The sequence below is a fragment of the Coregonus clupeaformis genome, chromosome 8 (genome assembly GCF_020615455.1).
Source record: "Coregonus clupeaformis isolate EN_2021a chromosome 8, ASM2061545v1, whole genome shotgun sequence".
Taxonomy (NCBI): domain Eukaryota; kingdom Metazoa; phylum Chordata; class Actinopteri; order Salmoniformes; family Salmonidae; genus Coregonus; species Coregonus clupeaformis.
In genome coordinates, this window is record NC_059199.1 from 33681415 (window position 1) to 33700274 (window position 18860).

At 43.4% G+C, this 18860-nt stretch overlaps 2 protein-coding genes across 2 annotated transcripts; both read left to right on the forward strand.

Moving 5' to 3' along the window:
- Nucleotides 1–266: 266 nt before the first annotated feature.
- LOC121571784 (T-complex protein 1 subunit gamma) lies at nt 267–14156 on the forward strand. The gene is made up of 14 exons (XM_041883465.2): nt 267–373; nt 1262–1323; nt 2963–3013; nt 3128–3190; nt 3309–3405; nt 3569–3686; nt 4522–4708; nt 4820–4969; nt 11651–11783; nt 11891–11972; nt 12229–12409; nt 12643–12888; nt 13091–13222; nt 13355–14156. Exons 1-14 carry the CDS (start codon nt 346–348, stop codon nt 13445–13447), a joined length of 1623 nt encoding a protein of 540 aa, XP_041739399.1. The 5' UTR covers nt 267–345; the 3' UTR covers nt 13448–14156.
- A 253-nt stretch (nt 14157–14409) lies between these two features.
- Nucleotides 14410–18702, forward strand: LOC121571787 (glycosylated lysosomal membrane protein). The gene is made up of 6 exons (XM_041883468.2): nt 14410–14550; nt 15466–15741; nt 16067–16261; nt 16543–16761; nt 16956–17221; nt 17474–18702. Exons 1-6 carry the CDS (start codon nt 14443–14445, stop codon nt 17643–17645), a joined length of 1236 nt encoding a protein of 411 aa, XP_041739402.1. The 5' UTR covers nt 14410–14442; the 3' UTR covers nt 17646–18702.
- The last annotated feature ends 158 nt before the right edge of the window (nt 18703–18860 follow it).

Consider the following 18860-nt stretch of genomic DNA (forward strand, 5'->3'; position numbering starts at 1 on the left):
ACTTTGATGTCTTTGAATTTCTTCTGGCTAATAGTCAGACTGGTTGAGTCTTATCGGGCCTTGTCAGGTATCCTTGAATTTCAGAAAGGGTCTAGCCGATGTTGGATTACTGTATATGGCTTTGTACAGTGTAATGAATGTACAGGGTGTGTCTCACAATGATGCCCTGTACATACTCACCTCCCATTTAATCCTCTGGCGTTGATCCCGTCTCCCTAATTGGTGGAATTCACAGTAGATCATTCTTTCCTCGAAGTTTATTGGTTAAGATACTGGAAGTAAACCGCCTCCGATGTGGAGTTTTTTCCTCTCGTGTTGCCCAGAAGGTTCCAGACCGTTGTCAAAATGATGGGCCAACAGGTTCTCGTGCTGAGTAAGTAAATAGAAAAACCATAAGCAACAATAAATGTTACATCTTAACTTAGATTTCTGTGGAAATGTGACTTATTTTGATGTTTCTGTCGTTTGTAATATCCCGACAATGGCCAGTACAGGCTGCATAGCTAGCGCCGGTTTCTAGCCAGCAACAAAGCATGTGCTTCTGCTTCCTTGCCGACAACTGACAGTGTTCGCTAGCTAGCGTTAGCTAACTGGTTCTTTGTATGACTTTTTCGGCTGTAACGTCAGATAATGTTACAACAAACCACTGGCTAGCTATAGTGCAACTTACACAACCGTTAACTAATTAGATAGATAGCTAAGTACTCAACTAAAATGTCCATTCTCAATAATACATTTTGCAGTAACGTTACATATTGACAATCATTTCTAGCTAACTACATACAGTAACGTTAGCGGTTGACCAAATGGGGCTTAAAATATGGCTCGGGAGCCCATCTGTTCGGCAACATATTAACGTTAGTGAAGCTCAAAGAAAGATTCACTCAAATCAATGGCATTTGAACCTGGTCGTTGGAGCTTCCAGGCATGTCAGTAGCTAACCTGTCAGATGAATGAAGCTAACTTGGGTGATGTATGTAACTATGTACAGTATATGTTAGCAGCAAGGCATATTACAGTATAAAATATCAGTCTTCCAAAATATGAGACATCCCAAATCCACACATGATATGCCTAGCTAGCTAGCTACATATTAATTTGTACATGGAAATAATCAAAACGTGCAGAACAGATGTAGGCTGGTTGGATCCCACACTTAACTAGACTAATTGCTGTAATTATGTTTTGGTCTGCTGTGTTTTTGCAGCACTATTTTTCACAACATACAGACTTTTAACTTCGTTTTCATGTTCCACTACAGGCCAGAATATGAAGAGGGAGTCTGGACGGAAGGTTCAGACTGGAAATATCAGTGCAGCCAAGGTGAGGTATCATTAATTGGTGTCTGTGAGAAGGACCCGATCACATGATGGGCATTGGCTAGTAAGAATTGAGATATGAGAGAGCCATGTGAGTGAGAGGTGCTTCGGAGCACGGCAGTCGGGAGAAGGGAATTATAATTATTATATTCAGCCCAAGGGCACAACGGCCAATTTGGCCGCAAAAGGCATGGATTTTTTAGGGGGCATTATGGCCACACTAGGGGGATGCCGCCGGGAAATTTGAGGCCTGGTGAGAATATTATCAAGTGCTTGTCAAATTGTGAATGAGAGACTGATTAAGTGTGTATAGCCTGCACAAGAAAACAAATCAGAGCTCATGCCTTTCATGCAACTTTTTTCAAATCATCATTAGTCGCATCATGCAGCCTTAGAATGTATTAAAAATCAAAACATATAGCCCAACGTTTGTATCACAACTAAAGTTGCATAAATAACTCTAAATTAAGCATATAGGAGGACTTGTTTCTTTGTTAACCGTTGAACACAGAATAGCCACATGTGCGCACTTCCTTGGAAATCGTTTGGAGAAAATATCCTTTCTATTTTATTCAGCTATGTTCAATTGTATTCTTCATACTATAAAATAATGCCATGGAATTCTAAGCAAATCCTGTCTGCTAAATGGTTCGATCCCCGGGACCACCCATACTTAAAAATGTATGTGTCTGCTAAATGGCATATTATATAAGCTATCATCAAGGCAAAGGGTGGCTACTTTGAAGAATCTCAAATATAAAATATATTTTGATTTGTTTTACACTTTTTTTGGTTTCTACATGATTCCATGTGTTATTTTTTTAATAAACTTTTTTATAAACTATTTCCTAGTTTTGATGTCTTCACTATTATTCTACAATGTAGAAAATAGTAAAAATAAAAACCCTTGACCCACACTTTTGACTGGAACTGTATATATTATTTATTTATTTTAAAAAATCCTGAGCTTTCTTATATCTCCTAGATAGAGGACAAACACTTCAAAATCTTGTTTTTTATTATTTGTTTTATGACTATCTTTTTTTGCCATTTATGAATGTTATTCAATGCGTTTCTCTGGGCTATAGTAGTAAAGGCCAAATTCAATATTTTGTCAAATAATTGTTTTATTTTATTTTTATACCTAAAGTTCAAAATCAAATAGCTAAATGATCCATAGTATGACCAGCTTAAAACAATTGCACATGTCAGCTTAGACTTTTAAGAATTAACATTGTTTCTAGCTATGTTATTTCATCATAATTGGATGTTTAATTTATGTCTATGGGGCCCAGTACTAGGGCCGAGACGATACCAGTATCGCGATACTCTTTAGTATCGTGGCAAGGAAACAAAACACGAAGCGGATTAAACTTCTTTAGGAAAACAGCCCTAATGTTGGAAACATTTATTTATTTTCCAAGTTATAGCACACACTATTTTACATACAAGTTTCTAAAGGACCAAAGCGTTAGGTCTGCTTTGTGTTTACATTTTTACTTATGTAAAAAATATTGCGATACTGTTATCGTCACAGCCCTACTCAGTACGTTGGTACTGTATTTATGAGGAATGTAGGATAGCCATGATGCATTGCCTGTCGGCACTGTATAGATAAACCTTTTTTTGTGTGTGTGTTGTAGACGATCGCAGACGTCATCAGAACATGCCTGGGACCGAGGGCCATGATGAAGGTGAGCTATAGGTTTCCTTTTATCCTCAGGTTTTTGTCACAGTTTTGTCTGGAACATACTTTATGGTAGCACTTGAATCCGGAACCATAACATGCTTTGTGTCTGTGTGTGTAGATGCTGTTGGACCCCATGGGTGGGATCGTGATGACCAATGATGGTAACGCTATCCTGAGAGAGGTGAGAAGAGCACACTTGCTATTATTCCCATACATCTACTTCCATGCAAAAAATATCTATGTTCAGTGTCCCAGTGCAAAGCCCACCTCATTCCTTCTATCTCTGCTTCCACACACAGATCCAGGTCCAGCACCCGGCTGCCAAGTCCATGATTGAGATCAGCCGCACTCAGGACGAGGAGGTGGGAGACGGCACCACCTCTGTCATCATCCTGGGTGAGTCACCACATTCCCAATACTGTGAATACACTGCACCATCAGGTCTATTCTCTTAGTAGTAGTACACTAGTAGTCCAATCCATCCTATTCCTCATATATTACTTGTATTATTCCTGTGTCTCAACCTGGGGGACATCGTACATTTTATGCATCTCTCTAGCGGGTGAGATGCTGTCAGTGTCAGAGCAGTTCCTGGAGCAGCAGATGCACCCGACAGTTGTCATCAGCGCCTACAGACAAGCCCTGGATGATATGCTCAACCTTCTCAAAGAAATCAGGTACTGTTCCAGCCTCTAACCACCCACCAACACACACAACCTTTTAATCGTTAAAGAAGCTTTTAAAAAGCAACAAATCCCTTTGAAAACGGCCAATGTGGCATCGATATGAGTCAGAAACAGTTGACTACAAAGTGTAAATAGGATAACTTTAGTCATAAAGTCAGTCTCGTCTAAAATGGAGTTTGGAACAGCCGTGCGTCACAACGGGTAAATTAAGGTTGGGTTTTGATTTGACGATGTCCATTTGCCCACTAACATGGGGTGAACAGCTGCGGTGATTGCGCTCTTTCCAGTAGAATAGACAGTGAGACAGACCTGCCCAGCAGCCCGACTTTGTTTACACAAGACAAAACGTCGCACATTTTTTAACTTGAGAAATACTGCACCAAACACCTTGGTTAGATGTAAAATTGTGAATCTATAACCTCTTTGGCAAAACTCAAGAAATCTGTAATAAATTGAGTTTATCATAGATTCATCCTGGGGATTTTGAGGAAGTGAAATAGGCTTCTTCGTCTAAAGTGTCTCATGGGGGACAAACATCATTAACCGAACGCCTCCCAGACTGAAATCTTGTTTATCTAATGAGCAACAGAAAAACACACATGCCAATCAGCGTGTTCAGTGGCTCTTTAAGAGCTGAATTCTAACTTGACATCTGTGCATAATTTCACTTATGAAAATCTGGGATTGGCATTGGTACTTGATTTACAGAAGTCTAGAATATTGGCCCAAATACTTTTTCTGGTCACTGCATGTTTTCGGTGACCACTGCTTTTACACTCATAAGTTGTTTAACAACACTCTCTCCTCCATCCCCTCCTCCCCCCAGCACCCCAGTGGACGTGAGCGACAGGGAGATGATGCTGAAGATCATCAACTCTGCCATCAACACCAAGGCCCTGAGCCGCTGGTCTGACATGGCCTGCAGCATCGCACTGGACGCTGTCAAAACTGTGGAGATGGAGGAGAACGGACGCAAGGAGATCGACATCAAGAAGTATGCCAAAGTAGAAAAGGTAAGGGTCAGTGTGTATGTGTGTGTGTTAATTTTCCTGTGCAGTCCAAGTTCTGCATCAGGTCAGCTTCAACGTCCGCTTTATCCTCTGTGTTTGTGTGTGTTTGTTCAGGTTCCTGGTGGGATCATCGAGGACTCGTGTGTGCTGAGAGGTGTGATGGTAAACAAGGACGTGACTCACCCGCGCATGCGCAGAATGATCAAGGATCCCCGCATTATCCTGTTGGACTGCTCCCTGGAGTACAAGAAGGGAGAGAGCCAGGTATGGTAGAAATGGACTCACACACACAAAAAGGAGAGAAGAGAGGACCAGGTCCTATGTATGACACAGTTACACAAAGTGAGAGGGTGCCATCTACCATACACACACACAAAATGTTGGACCTGTTCTGAAACGGACCCAGGGCTTTCCCACACGGACCCGATATGCATAAATTATATTTGTTTATGTAGAGAACCGTTCCGAAAGGACCCGAGGACAACTACACCCGTTCCGTATAGACCTTGTCGGATCCAGCAACCAACCGTGCCTACTTGCGCTATAGTAGACTAATAGCTGCCATCGCTATGTTATTTATGAAATATGATTACGTAGTACCTGTCTTGACTGCATCAAACCGGGAGAAGCTAGCTAGGCAAATTGAGGCTGCAGTGCACCCGCTTTCTCATTCGATCGTTACAAATAACAACTCCATTTACAATATTAACCCCCTAAGGTCAATGTCTGTGACCCCGCTGAAATTGAATTCGCATAATACAAAAATCCCCATGAAAATCTGTCAGTTTAATCTGCGGTGAAAGGTGACAGAGCTATAGCGGTGTTTGTAAGACCATGCGAGACAAAATCGTCGGTAGCGTCCGAACGGTTTGGTGTTCTCCGTTTTGATCTACGACCTCCACAAGTGTCACAAGACTCATCTGAAGGTCCCTGGTACCAGTTGAAAAAATGAATGGAAGTATATATGGAGACAAAAATATGGAGTTAAATACATGTAAAAAAAAGAAAAAAAAAATCCTGATTGTTCTTACAGTGCATTCGTAAAGTATTCAGACCCCTTGACTTTTTCCACATTTTGTTACGATACAGCCTTATTCTAAAATGGATTACATTGTTTTTTTCCCCTCATCAATCTACACACAATAACCCATAATGACAAAGCAAAAACAGGTTTTTAGGCTGCTTTTCCTTCGCTCTGCGGTCCAACTCATCTCAAACCATCTCAATTGGGTTGTGGTCGGGTGATTGTGGAGGCCAGGTCATCTGATGCAGCACTCCATCACTCTCCTTCTTGGTCAAATAGCCCTTACACAGCCTGGAGGTGTGTTGGGTCAAAAAAAACAAATTATAGTCCCACTAAGCGCAAACCAGATGGGATGGCGTATCGCTGTGGTAAATCAAATCAAATCAAATTGTATTGGTCACATGCGCCGAATACAACAGGTGCAGACATTACAGTGAAATGCTTACTTACAGCCCTTAACCAACAGTGCATTTATTTTAAACAAAAAAAAAGTAAAAATAAACCAACAACACAAAAAGTGTTGAGGAAAAAAAAGAGCAGAAGAAAAATAAAGTGACAGTAGGGAGGCTATATATACAGGGGGGTACCGTTGCAGAGTCAATGTGCGGGGGCACCGGCTAGTTGAGGTAGTTGAGGTAATATGTACATGTGGGTAGAGTTAAAGTGACTATGCATAAATACTTAACAGAGTAGCAGCAGCGTAAAAAGGATGGGGTGGGGGGGGCAGTGCAAATAGTCCGGGTAGCCATGATTAGCTGTTCAGGAGTCTTATGGCTTGGGGGTAGAAGCTGTTGAGAAGTCTTTTGGACCTAGACTTCGGTAGCAGAGAGAACAGTCTATGACTAGGGTGGCTGGAGTCTTTGACAATTTTGAGGGCCTTCCTCTGACACCGCCTGGTATAGAGGTCCTGGATGGCAGGAAGCTTTGCCCCAGTGATGTACTGGGCCGTACGCACTACCCTCTGTAGTGCCTTGCGGTCGGAGGCCAAGTAGTTGCCATACCAGGCGGTGATGCAACCAGTCAGGATGCTCTCGATGGTGCAGCTGTAGAATTTTTTGAGGATCTGAGGACCCATGCCAAATCTTTTTAGTCTCCTGAGGGGGAATAGGCTTTGTCGTGCCCTCTTCACGACTGTCTTGGTGTGTTTGGACCATGATAGATCGTTGGTGATGTGGACACCAAGGAACTTGAAGCTCTCAACCTGTTCCACTACAGCCCCGTCGATGAGAATGGGGGCGTGCTCAGTCCTCTTTTTTTTCCTGTAGTCCACAATCATCTCCTTTGTCTTGGTCACGTTGAGGGAGAGGTTGTTGTCCTGGCACCACACGGCCAGATCTCTGACCTCCTCCCTATAGGCTGTCTCATCGTTGTCGGTGATCAGGCCTACCACTGTTGTGTCGTCGGCAAACTTAATGATGGTGTTGGAGTCGTGCCTGGCCATGCAGTCATGGGTGAACAGAGAGTACAGGAGGGGGACTGAGCACGCACCCCTGAGGGGCCCCCGTGTTGAGGATCAGTGTGGCAGATGTGTTGTTACCTACCCTTACCACCTGGGGCGGCCCGTCAGGAAGTCCAGGATCCAGTTGCAGAGGGAGGTGTTTAGTCCCAGGATCCTTAGCTTAGTGATGAGCTTAGAGGGCACTATGGTGTTGAATGCTGAGCTGTAGTCAATGAATAGCATTCTCACGTAGGTGTTCCTCTTGTCCAGGTGGGAAAGGGCAGTGTGGAGTGCAATAGAGATTGCATCATCTGTGGATCTGTTGGGGCGGTATGCAAATTGGAGTGGGTCTAGGGTTTCTGGGATAATGCTGTTGATGTGAGCCATGACCAGCCTTTCAAAGCACTTCATGGCTACAGACGTCAGTGCTACGGGTCGGTAGTCATTTAGGCAGGTTATCTTAGAGTCCTTGGGCACGGGGACTATGGTGGTCTGCTTGAAACATGTTGGTATTACAGACTCAGTCAGGGACATGTTGAAAATGTCAGTGAAGACACTTGCCAGTTGGTCAGCACATGCTCGGAGTACACGTCCTGGTAATCCGTCTGGCCCTGCGGCCTTGTGAATGTTGACCTGCTTAAAAGTCTTACTCACATCGGCTACGGAGAGCGTGATCACATAGTCATCCGGAACAGCTGGTGCTCTCATGCATGCTTCAGTGTTGCTTGCCTCGAAGCGAGCATAGAAGTGGTTTAGCTCGTCTGGTAGGCTTGTGTCACTGGGCAGCTCGCGGCTGTGCTTCCCTTTGTAGTCTGTAATAGTTTTCAAGCCCTGCCACATCCGACGAGCGTCAGAGCCAGTGTAGTACGATTCAATCTTAGACCTGTATTGACTCTTTGCCTGTTTGATGGTTCATCGGAGGTCATAGCGGGATTTCTTATAAGCGTCCGGGTTAGAGTCCCGTTCCTTGAAAGCGGCAGCTCTACCCTTTAGCTCAGTGCGGATGTTTCCTGTAATCCATGGCTTCTGGTTGGGGTATGTACGTACGGTCACTGTGGGGACGACATCATCGATGCACTTATTGATGAAGCCAGTGACTGATGTGGTGTACTCCTCAATGCTGTCTGAAGAATCCCGGAACATGTTCCAGTCTGTGCTAGCAAAACAGTCCTGTAGCTTAGCATCTGCGTCATCTGACCACTTTTTTTATTAACCGAAGTCACTGGTGCTTCCTGCTTTAGTTTTTGCTTATAAGCAGGAATCAGGAGGATAGAGTTATGGTCAGATTTGCCAAATGGAGGGCGAGGGAGAGCTTTGTATGCGTCTCTGTGTGTGGAGTAAAGGTGGTCTAGAGTTTTTTCCCTCTGGTTGCACATTTAACATGCTGGTAGAAATTAGGTAGAACGGATTTAAGTTTCCCTGCATTAAAGTCTCCGGCCACTAGGAGCGCTGCATCTGGATGAGCGTTTTCCTGTTGATTAATGGCCTTGTACAACTCATTCAGTGCAATCTTAATGCCAGCATTGGTTTGTGGTGGTAAATAGACAGCTATGAAAAATATAGATGAAAACTCTCTTGGTAAATAGTGTGGTCTACAGCTTATCATAAGATACTCTACCTCAGGCGAGAAAAACCTCGAGACTTCCTTAGTATTTGGTTTTGTGCACCAGCTGTTGTTTACAAATATACACAGACCGCCACCCCTTGTCTTACCGGAGTCAGCCGTTCTGTCCTGCCGATGTAGCGTATAGCCTGCTAGCTGAATGTTATCATTGTCGTCGTTCAGCCACGACTCGGTGAAACATAATATATTACAGTTTTTAATGTCCCGTTGGTAGGATAACCGTAATCTTAAGTCGTCCACTTTATTTTCAAAAGATTGAACGTTGGCTAATAGGATTGATTGAAGAGGCAGTTTACTCGCTCGCCGTTGGATCCTTACAAGGCACCCCGATCTGCGTCCACGATATCTCAGTCTCTTCTTCACGCGAATGACGGGGATTTGGGCCTTGTCGGGTGTCTGTATGATATCCTTCGCGGCCGCCTCGTTGAAGAAAAAATCTTCGTCCAATACGAGGTGAGTAATCGCTGTCCTGATATCCAGAAGCTCTTTTTGGTTATAAGAGACGATGGCAGAAACATTATGTACAAAATAAATTACAAATAACACGGAAAAACACACATAATAGTACAATTGGTTAGAGGGCTGTAAAACGGCAGCCATCTTCTCCGGCGCTGTTCTGATGGAGGCCATGTAGCCATGCTGGTTAAGTGTGCCTTGAATTCTAAATAAATCACTGACAGTGTCACCAGCAAAGCACCATCACACCACCTCCTCCATGCTTCACGGTGGGAACCACACATGCGGAGATCATCAGTTCACCTACTCTGCGTCTCACAAAGACACGGCGGTTGGAACCAACAATCTCAAATTTGGACTCATCAGACCAAAGGACAGATTTCCACCGGTCTAATGTCCATTGCTCGTGTTTCTTGGCCCAAGCAAGTCTCTTCTTCTTATTGGTGTCCTTTAGTAGTGGTTTCTTTGCAGCAATTCAACCATGAAGGCCTGATTCACGCAGTCTCCTCTGAACAGTTGATGTTAAGATGTGTCTTACTTGAACTCTGTGAAGCATTTATTTGGGCTGCAATCTGAGGTGCAGTTAACTCTAATGAACTTATCCTCTGCAGCAGAGGTAACTCTGGGTCTTCCTTTCCTGTGGCGGTCCTCATGAGAGCCAGTTTCATCATAGCACTTGATGGTTTTTGCGACTGCACTTGAAGAAACTTTAAAAGTTCTTGACATTTTTCATATTGACTGACCTTCATGTCTTAAAGTAATGATGGACTGTCGTTTCTCTTTGGTTATTTGAGCTGTTCTTGCCATAATATGGACTTGGTCTTTTCCCAAATAGGGCTATCTTCTGTATACCACCCCTACATTGTCACAACACAACCGATTGGTTCAAACGCATTAAGAAGGAAAGAAATTCCACAAATTAACTTTTAAGAAGGCACACCTGTTAATTGAAATGCATTCCAGGTGACTACCTCATGAAGCTGGTTGAGAGAATGCCAAGAGTGCGCAAAGCTGTCATCAAGGCAAAGGGTGGCTACTTTGAAGAATCTGAAATATAAAATATATGTTGATTTGTTTAACACTTTTTTGGATACTACATGATTCCATAAGTGTTATTTCATAGTTTTATGTCTTCACTATTATTCTACAATGTAACCCTTGAATGAGTAGGTGTGTCCAAACTTTTCACTGGTACTGTGTGTGTGTGTGTGTATATATATATATATATATATATATATATATATATATCTATATCTCAAAAATATAAATGCAACATGTAAAGTGTTGGTCCCATGTTTCATGAGCAGAAATAAGAGGGCAGAAATGTTCCATATGCACAAAAAGCTTTTTTCTCTTACATTTTGTGCACAACTTTTACATCCCTGTTAGTGAGCATTTCTCCTTTGCTAAGATAATCCATCCACCTGACAGGTGTGTCATATCAACAAGCTGATTAATCGGCATGATCATTACATAGGTGTACCTTGTGCTGGGGACAATAAAAGGCCACTCTAAAATGTGAAGTTTTGTCACAAAACACAATGCCACCGATGTCTCAAGTTGAAGGAGCATGCTGAATGCAGGAATGTCCACCAGAGCAGTTGCTAGATAATGTAATGTTCATTTCTCTACCATAAGCCGCCTCCAACGTTGTTTTAGAGAAGTCCATGTGTATGGCGTCGTGTGGGCGAGCGGTGTGCTGATGTCAACGTTGTGAACAAAGTGCCCCATGGTGGCGGTGGGGTTATGGTATGGGCAGGCATAAGCTACGGACAGCAAACACAATGTAATTTTATCGATGGCAATTTGAACGCACAGAGATACCGTGACGAGATCCTGAGGCCCTTTGGCGTGCCATTCATCCGCCACCATCACCTCATGTTTCAGCATGATAATGCACGGCCCCATGTCGCAAGGATCTGTACACAATTCCTGGAAGCTGAAAATGTCCCAGTTCTTGGTTTGCATACTCACCAGACATGTCACCTATTGAGCATGTTTGGGATGCACTGGATCGACGTGTATGACAGCGTGTTCCAGTTCCTTCTAATATCCAGCAACTTCACACAGCCATTGAAGAGGAGTGGGACAACATTCCACAGGGCACAATCAACAGCCTGATCGACTCTATGCTAAGGAGATGTTTCCTGCTGCATGAGGCAAATGGTGGTCAAACCAGCTGACTGTTTTTCGGCTCCACGCCCCTACTTTTTTAAAAAGTTATCTGTGACCAACAGATGCATATCTGTATTCCCAGTCGTGTGAAATCCATAGATTTATTTCAATTGACTGATTTCCTTATTTGAACTGTAACTCAGTAAAATCTTTTTGAAATTGTTGCATTTTTATTTTTGTTCAGTGTGTGTGTATATATATTTTTTTACCACATGTATTGTTCTGCAGACTGATATTGAGATCACTCGTGAGGAGGACTTTGCCCGCATCCTGCAGATGGAGGAGGAGTACATCCAGCAGATCTGTGAAGACATCATCCGCCTCAAGCCAGACCTCATCTTCACAGAGAAGGGCATCTCCGGTACTACACACATACACACACTGCTTAAAAATGCATTGCTCTTGGTAAGGCACATATCTGATGCAACTGACATTTTTTACTTTGCTGTATTTTGCCACTTTCTTCAGACTTGGCTCAGCATTACCTGATGAAGGCTAACATCACGGCTATTCGCCGTGTCAGAAAGACCGACAACAACCGGATCGCCCGGTAAGTCCAATACACTATGAAAGCAAACAAATAATTGGTTGACATTCCATCATTATTGGAGACACTTATTTCAACACTTATCGCTGTTCTGTTTTGCTTGTCTTCACTGCGTCATGTTACTTTGTACATAGCTAGCAAATGACCGGTCACTTTAATTGCGAATTGGTTTAATTCTGTCTCTTTCACAGGGTGTATGCTCTTTACAACCACTGCTCTAACTAAACCAACCATCCTCTCTTTCCCTGTTACCTCTCAGAGCGTGTGGTGCACGTATTGCCAGCCGTACGGATGAGCTGCGCGAGGAGGACGTGGGCCTGGGGGCGGGCCTGTTTGAGATCAAGAAGATTGGAGACGAGTACTTCACCTTCGTCACAGAGTGCAAAGACCCCAAAGCCTGCACCATCTTGCTGAGAGGAGCCAGCAAGGAAATCCTGGCGGTGAGAAACTGAGAAAATAAATATGTTCAAATAAAATGCGCTTTTTATTGTACAACGATCACTAAGTGCTAAAAGAGAGAGAGGCATGATGGTGAAAATAATGTTAATGAGATTAGTTTCTACTCCCCTCCTAGAACCTGTCTTTTTTTTATTGTAAGTTATCAGAGGAAAGATGACTGAATGAGGTTTTACTTTTGTTCTGAAATCTCTCTCCACCATTTTCCCTCTCCCAGGAGGTGGAGCGTAACCTGCAGGATGCCATGCAGGTGACCCGCAACGTGCTGCTGGAGCCCAGCCTGCTGCCTGGCGGCGGCGCTGCCGAGATGGCCGTGTCCCAGCGGCTGATGGAGCGATCCAAGTCCCTTACTGGCGTGGAGCAATGGCCCTACCGTGCCCTTGCCCAGGCCCTGGAAGTCATCCCCCGCACCCTCATCCAGAACTGTGGCGCCTCCACAATCCGTGTGCTCACCTCCCTCAGGGTAAGAGAGTGACGGAGAGAGTGTGTGTGCAAGAGAGTTAAAGGTAGAACCTCATACCATCTTGTAGTAAGACCGGTGGGAGAGTGGGTGTGTGTTGTGTGAGAGAGCACGCTCGAGAAGGAGAGAGATTGGGTGAAAGGGAGATGGAGGATTTACTGTACATTTTAGTAGACTTTTCACTGAGCTCCATACCTCACCCCAGGCCAAGCACACCCAGGAGGGCTGTGTGTCGTGGGGGGTGAACGGAGAGACTGGCACCCTGGCTGATATGACCGCCCTGGGCATCTGGGAGCCGCTGGCCGTCAAGGCTCAGACCTATAAGACCGCAGTAGAGGTGAGACTTCTGACCGCCTGCTTAATACAATGTTAAGAGGGCATTCAGATGCGCTATATAAGTGTTGATTAGGTACATGTTGTTTGGATGTGCAGCGCTACTCCCTTGAACTCATTCTCCTTCTTTCTCCAGACGGCCATCTTGTTGCTGCGCATCGACGACATTGTCTCCGGACACAAGAAGAAGGGAGACGAGCAGACAGGAGGAGGACAGGGTGCTGAGTAGAGGGGAAGAAGAGAAGGATTGGGAACCAGGAGGAGGAAGAGGGTAATGGAGGAAAAGGCAATCGGAGCTGTGACAACACTGTTCTATAAACCACTCACTCAGATGTGACATTTGTTATGGACACTCTAAGCAGACTGTGATAGGGTTGTTGCATGTAATACATATGAATATATTGGATTCGGTATCAAGGCACCCCAGTTAGCTTCAGTCAGTGTGTGTGTTTGTGCAGTATTTATGACAGTAAGTAAGATGACTGAATATGTTCTCCTGGGACCAAGGTTTACCTCAGCTAGTCACTCTGTAGGTATTTATTTGTATGGAAAAACTCCTTTGTGTGACATTAGTTGAAGAACGGTTGCCAATGGATAGTGACCAAATCAAGTGACCGACAAGTCATTTGAATGAACTACTAAAGCGCTGTGATACTTTTTAAAAATGGTATACTTTGCAAATGATTTATAGCCCGCGATGTCCACTTCTGAAGGTCCTTTTTAAATGTTTAAATTCTACATTCTATGGATTGTATCCTATCACATTTGAATTAATGATAATGCTTTCTCTCTAAGAAATGGTTGGAGTTGTTAGATTGGCACGGTCATTCTGATTCTGAATCCTGTTACTCCACCTGAACATGTCCCTCCATTTCCCTTTGCCTGGGGCTGCTACCTGTGATTAGCATCAACCTCAATAAAATTGGATACAAATGGCATAGGCCTATGGTTGTTTCGTTCACTTTGATGACGCCCATGATGTTTGTATATAAATATTTAAAAAAAAAAATATATATATATATATATATATATATATATATATATATATATATATGATTCTCTCACCACTTGTGTTAATGATGTAGCCTATAGTGAAATATGTTGTTTAATTAATTGCTACGGCGGCATTACATTTGCTGTATCCGGAAATCGACACTGGCGAGTCAGCTGATCAAATAAGGAACTAGGCACGTGATTCCTCCATGGGAATTCTGAAAAGGAAATATGGCGGCGGAGGTTATGTACACAATCCACTTTTATGTCTTATTTCTGCTTTTAACGGTTCGGTTTTCTTCTAGTTTTATCGGCAATGGTGAGAACTACCGAAGGAATGTGAGTTGGATAGTAAATTGTTTATATTTATGTTGTACACTAATAAAGTGCTATGAAGGTAGCTAACTAACTTCTCAATGCTAGCGGCAGCTACTGTAGCTAGCTAACTTCTGTTTGGAGCCAGTTCTCAGTATTTTGATCCGCTATACTGCTAGATGGTAAGTTATATATTTTAGCTAGTTTTGGATATACACTTTGTTTGGGTTTGTATTTATAGCGCGAGCCATATTGGCATGATGACCAAAAATCTATGAAACTAGCTATCATTATTTACACATTGTTGGACCCCAGCCAGCAATACATACCGTAGCGACATTAGACTACACAATCCGTTGTGGGTGTGATTTTAAACTAGGAACATAGTTAGGCCTAAGTGTTTGGGTGTTATTTTTTTATATATATTTGTGATTAATAGCGGTGGGTAAGTAAAACCCAATCTGTTATGGCCCAGAGACTCCTTTCAAGGTATTTGGGGGTAAACTTGTGTAATTAGGTGAACTGCCTCACCTGTACCCAAGAGCCATCTGCTGAAGATGCTGATATAGTGAGGTCAAGTATTGCTGAAACAAATCTAAACCGAACACTGCTATGTGCTGGCAATCCAGCCATATCAAATATGAATAAAATATTATTGATTCCACAAAAGTATGGAATAAGTATTGAATATGAACTAAGCGATCACATTTGAGACTTCCTTGCGTAGGTCAGTACTCCGTAGGACTCTGACCATGTCAGGACCAGTCACCAGACAATATTTTTTTAGGGTTTTTGGCCTGTGCAGGACGCTGTGCAAATCTGTTTAATAATTTATGAACCACCTCTGCTTACAATTTCAGTTTGCTTGTAAGAATCTCATTCTGTGTCGCTATAGGAAAATTATAAAACTTACCGTTTGTGTTACTTACCTCTTCCCAGGTATCCCTGGAGCTGAACCCTGGTCTGAACTCCTCACTGAAGCCGCTGCCCCCTGGTGTTGACTTGCTCCATGTGCGGGCGCTGGGCAAAAACAACACACTGCACTACCTCCTCTGCAGTCAGGGGGCGCCAGCATTATTACTGGTGCACACAAGCTCTGCTTCATCCAAGGTGGAGGTAGACTGGCCTGCCTTCTTGGTACAAAATACCACAGGCAGCCTAAAAGTGACTCCGGAGAGCAGTGTTCTGTACAGCAACGCACTCGTCTTTACCAGGGTGAATCATATGTAGTACTAAATTGATGGTCATCCTGTTCATAAGTGTCAGTTGAGGTGATTATTCTGAGTGTCTGATACAGGTATCTAATCCAAACGCATAAACCATAAAGACGAGCGAGGTGCTAGGTTTTGATCCATAAAACAGGTTATTGAAAAATCCAAACTCTAGACATTTCTTGTAGATCTTAAATGTTTGGATGGTTGTTAGCAATATGGTAATAGCTCTAACAAATACCTGGCTATTAACAATGGGTCGATTTCAGACTTGGCAAAGCCATACGTAACTCACTCACTAAACCAACTCGCCATTTGTCTCCCGTCAGCTGTGGGAGTACGACGATGTCAACGACACAGCCGACCCGGAGCACCTGCCCCCCTCCAGCTTCTTCCAGCCCTACGAGCTGCAGAACTTCACCTGGGACGACCTGAACAAGACACTTGACCCTACAGCCCACACCGCCCTGCTCTGTGGAAGAGACGCCAGCGAGAGCTTCAGCAATGGCTCGCTCTGTCTGAAGGTAGGTGGAACTGCATCATCTAAAGCCTGCGTGATGAAATTAGACGTTTCCTATCTTTCCGAGATTCAGACCTATGTCTGGATCCACTCAACAGATAGCGTGGGACATGGACTCATCTCCTACATTAGACCACTTTAAAGGTCTAAAAATGTCTGACAAACTTTGATTTTATCCCTTAAACTTGGTTACTGAAGTGAAGTGAGTATTAATGATCAGTGTGATATGATTTATTTTATTATATGTTAGCTAGCCTGTATTAAACTACTATTTTCCTATTCTAGTTCTCAGCCTTTGATGCTGAGGGGCGGGACCAAGGCTGGCCCAGCCTCCTCCACAATGCTAACTCCTCCCAGCTGAGGGTGGGGCTGGACGGCGTGTTGCCGAGGTCCAATCGCTCTCGCTTCTCCCTAGAGCTACAGGTCGTAGGCGGCACCCAGCCCATGAGCAGAGTGGATGTGCTCCGGTCAATAGATGATGAATACACACCCTCCATATTCAAGGTAATGTCTCTGTGTGTGTTATAGACATGCAGTTATACTGTAGTACATTTTACTGAGTAACAAGAGTATTTAAATGTTTATATTTCAACTAATTTTGTGTGGTTGATAATTTATGGTTGATTCACTGTTCTTAACCTTCATCTGTCACTGAAGCTTTCAGATTCTACAGTGACCTTGTCTTTTCTCTCCCTTAGGTATCTCAGTGGGTGTCCTCTCCAGTCAACTCCACCTCCCCTGTTCTTGGTTACGCCCAATGGAAGCCCGTGGCCTACCGCAGGCCATCGCCTGTCTTTGAGGACGCCACTCCCTGCCGGCACTCAACCCCTGTCCCCATAGCCCAGCTTCCCCCCTCCGGCCTGGTGCTGGCTTATTTTGGAGGGGAGCGCCAGACCTCCGGGCTCAACATGACCTTCAGTATTGCTGGAGACCCATTCTACAACACCACCAACTACCTCAGCTGGTAGGTAGCAGTTTACATCCTATTGGTTCATCCTTGCTATAATAGGTTGCATTTTAGCAACTTGAACTGAATTATACAGTAAATTGCAGTTTATAGCCCCTCCGTTAACCAACTATCAAGCATCTGAGGTTGATATCTCACACCATCACCAACTACCTGAACTGATAATGAAATTGTCAGCACGGATGATATTCATCCTTCTCTTGCTTTTCCCCTTTCTTATTCCCTAACTTTTTCTCCCTTCTACTTCAGGACTGTGTTGGTGGGGCTGGGCTCTCCTCCTGTGGACTCGTTCTCTCCCCTAGTTCTGGTCATCATGGCGGTGGGGCTGGGCACTCCCTTGCTGATCATCCTGTTGGGCGGGGTGTGTGTGTGTGTCCGCAAGAACAGGCTCCAACCGCAGGTCTACGAGCCAATCAACTGAGGCCAAGCTAGGATATGTGTACTTTAAGTCCCGCTTTGAACCATTTTCTTGCCAATGAGCAGAGACACCTCTGGGCCCATGTTTTCAAAAGTTATCTGATAGGATTAAATGCATAGAAATATAATGAGTAGAATGGACAAATCATTGACTTGAATGGGGACAACTGTTCTATTAATTATATTTCTATGCAGTTAATCCTATCCGATAGGCAACTTTTGAAAAACTGAGCCCTGGTGTCCGGCAGGTGTCACTTTTTTATTTTTTATGAGGTGCACTGATACATGTGAAATCCACTACTTGCGCAGGACTGTCAAATATAGCCACCCATTGTTGGCACAACCGGCCAATAAGGCTTTGACAAAAACTCATTTAGGAATGGACTGAATCATCCTGTGGAAGAGAAAGGTAATGAATGAGTGCATTTATTTGTGCTTGGGAATGCCAAAGGCTCCCATCTCAACCCTAACATTTTTATACAGCAAATTGTGAAAAGGCTTCTTACTGTAGGTAGGTTTAATTAAAAAATAATGTAATTGTGAAACTAAAATGGAGTACACTGTCCTCCATTTCTGTGTAAAACAGTATATTATCTTATCATTGTTGCTCAACAAACATTTTGTACATGATGACATGTTGCACTGAAGTCGTCCATGTTTGGCACTGCCTATCTAGATATACTGACCTTGCATGGGTCCTTCCTAATGATAGACTCACGCACATATAAATATCTGATGACAGAAGAAGAGTCAGAAGGGAGCAGGGCCTTTTTTCAAAACACTGATCTGAGGTCAGGTTGTACTGTAATGGCTTAGGAATTGGTAAGAATAAGATGATCCTAGATCTGCGCCCGAGGGAGACCCATACCTGGAGCAGTGAGAGGAAAATAAATCTCAGAAGAAACTTATAGAAACAAGGTTTGTTACTTTCTTTCCCAATCCCTTGAATGTTAGTTATCGGTTGGGGAGATGGGAAGCATAGTTTGGGTCCATGTGCTACCCAAAGTAAACTGAAATGTGATAATTGTAAAAAATAAAAATAATAAAAGTTTCGTTTTAAATTAGTTTTACATTTTAAGATGACATTGAAGCTCAAATTAACATTAATCAAGCTTCATAATCATATTCAGGTCGTAATCACATTACAAGATAAATGGCCTTGTGGAGTATTTACCTGTCTTTTTCTATTAGGCAACAATGTTACCTTAATTTTAGGACT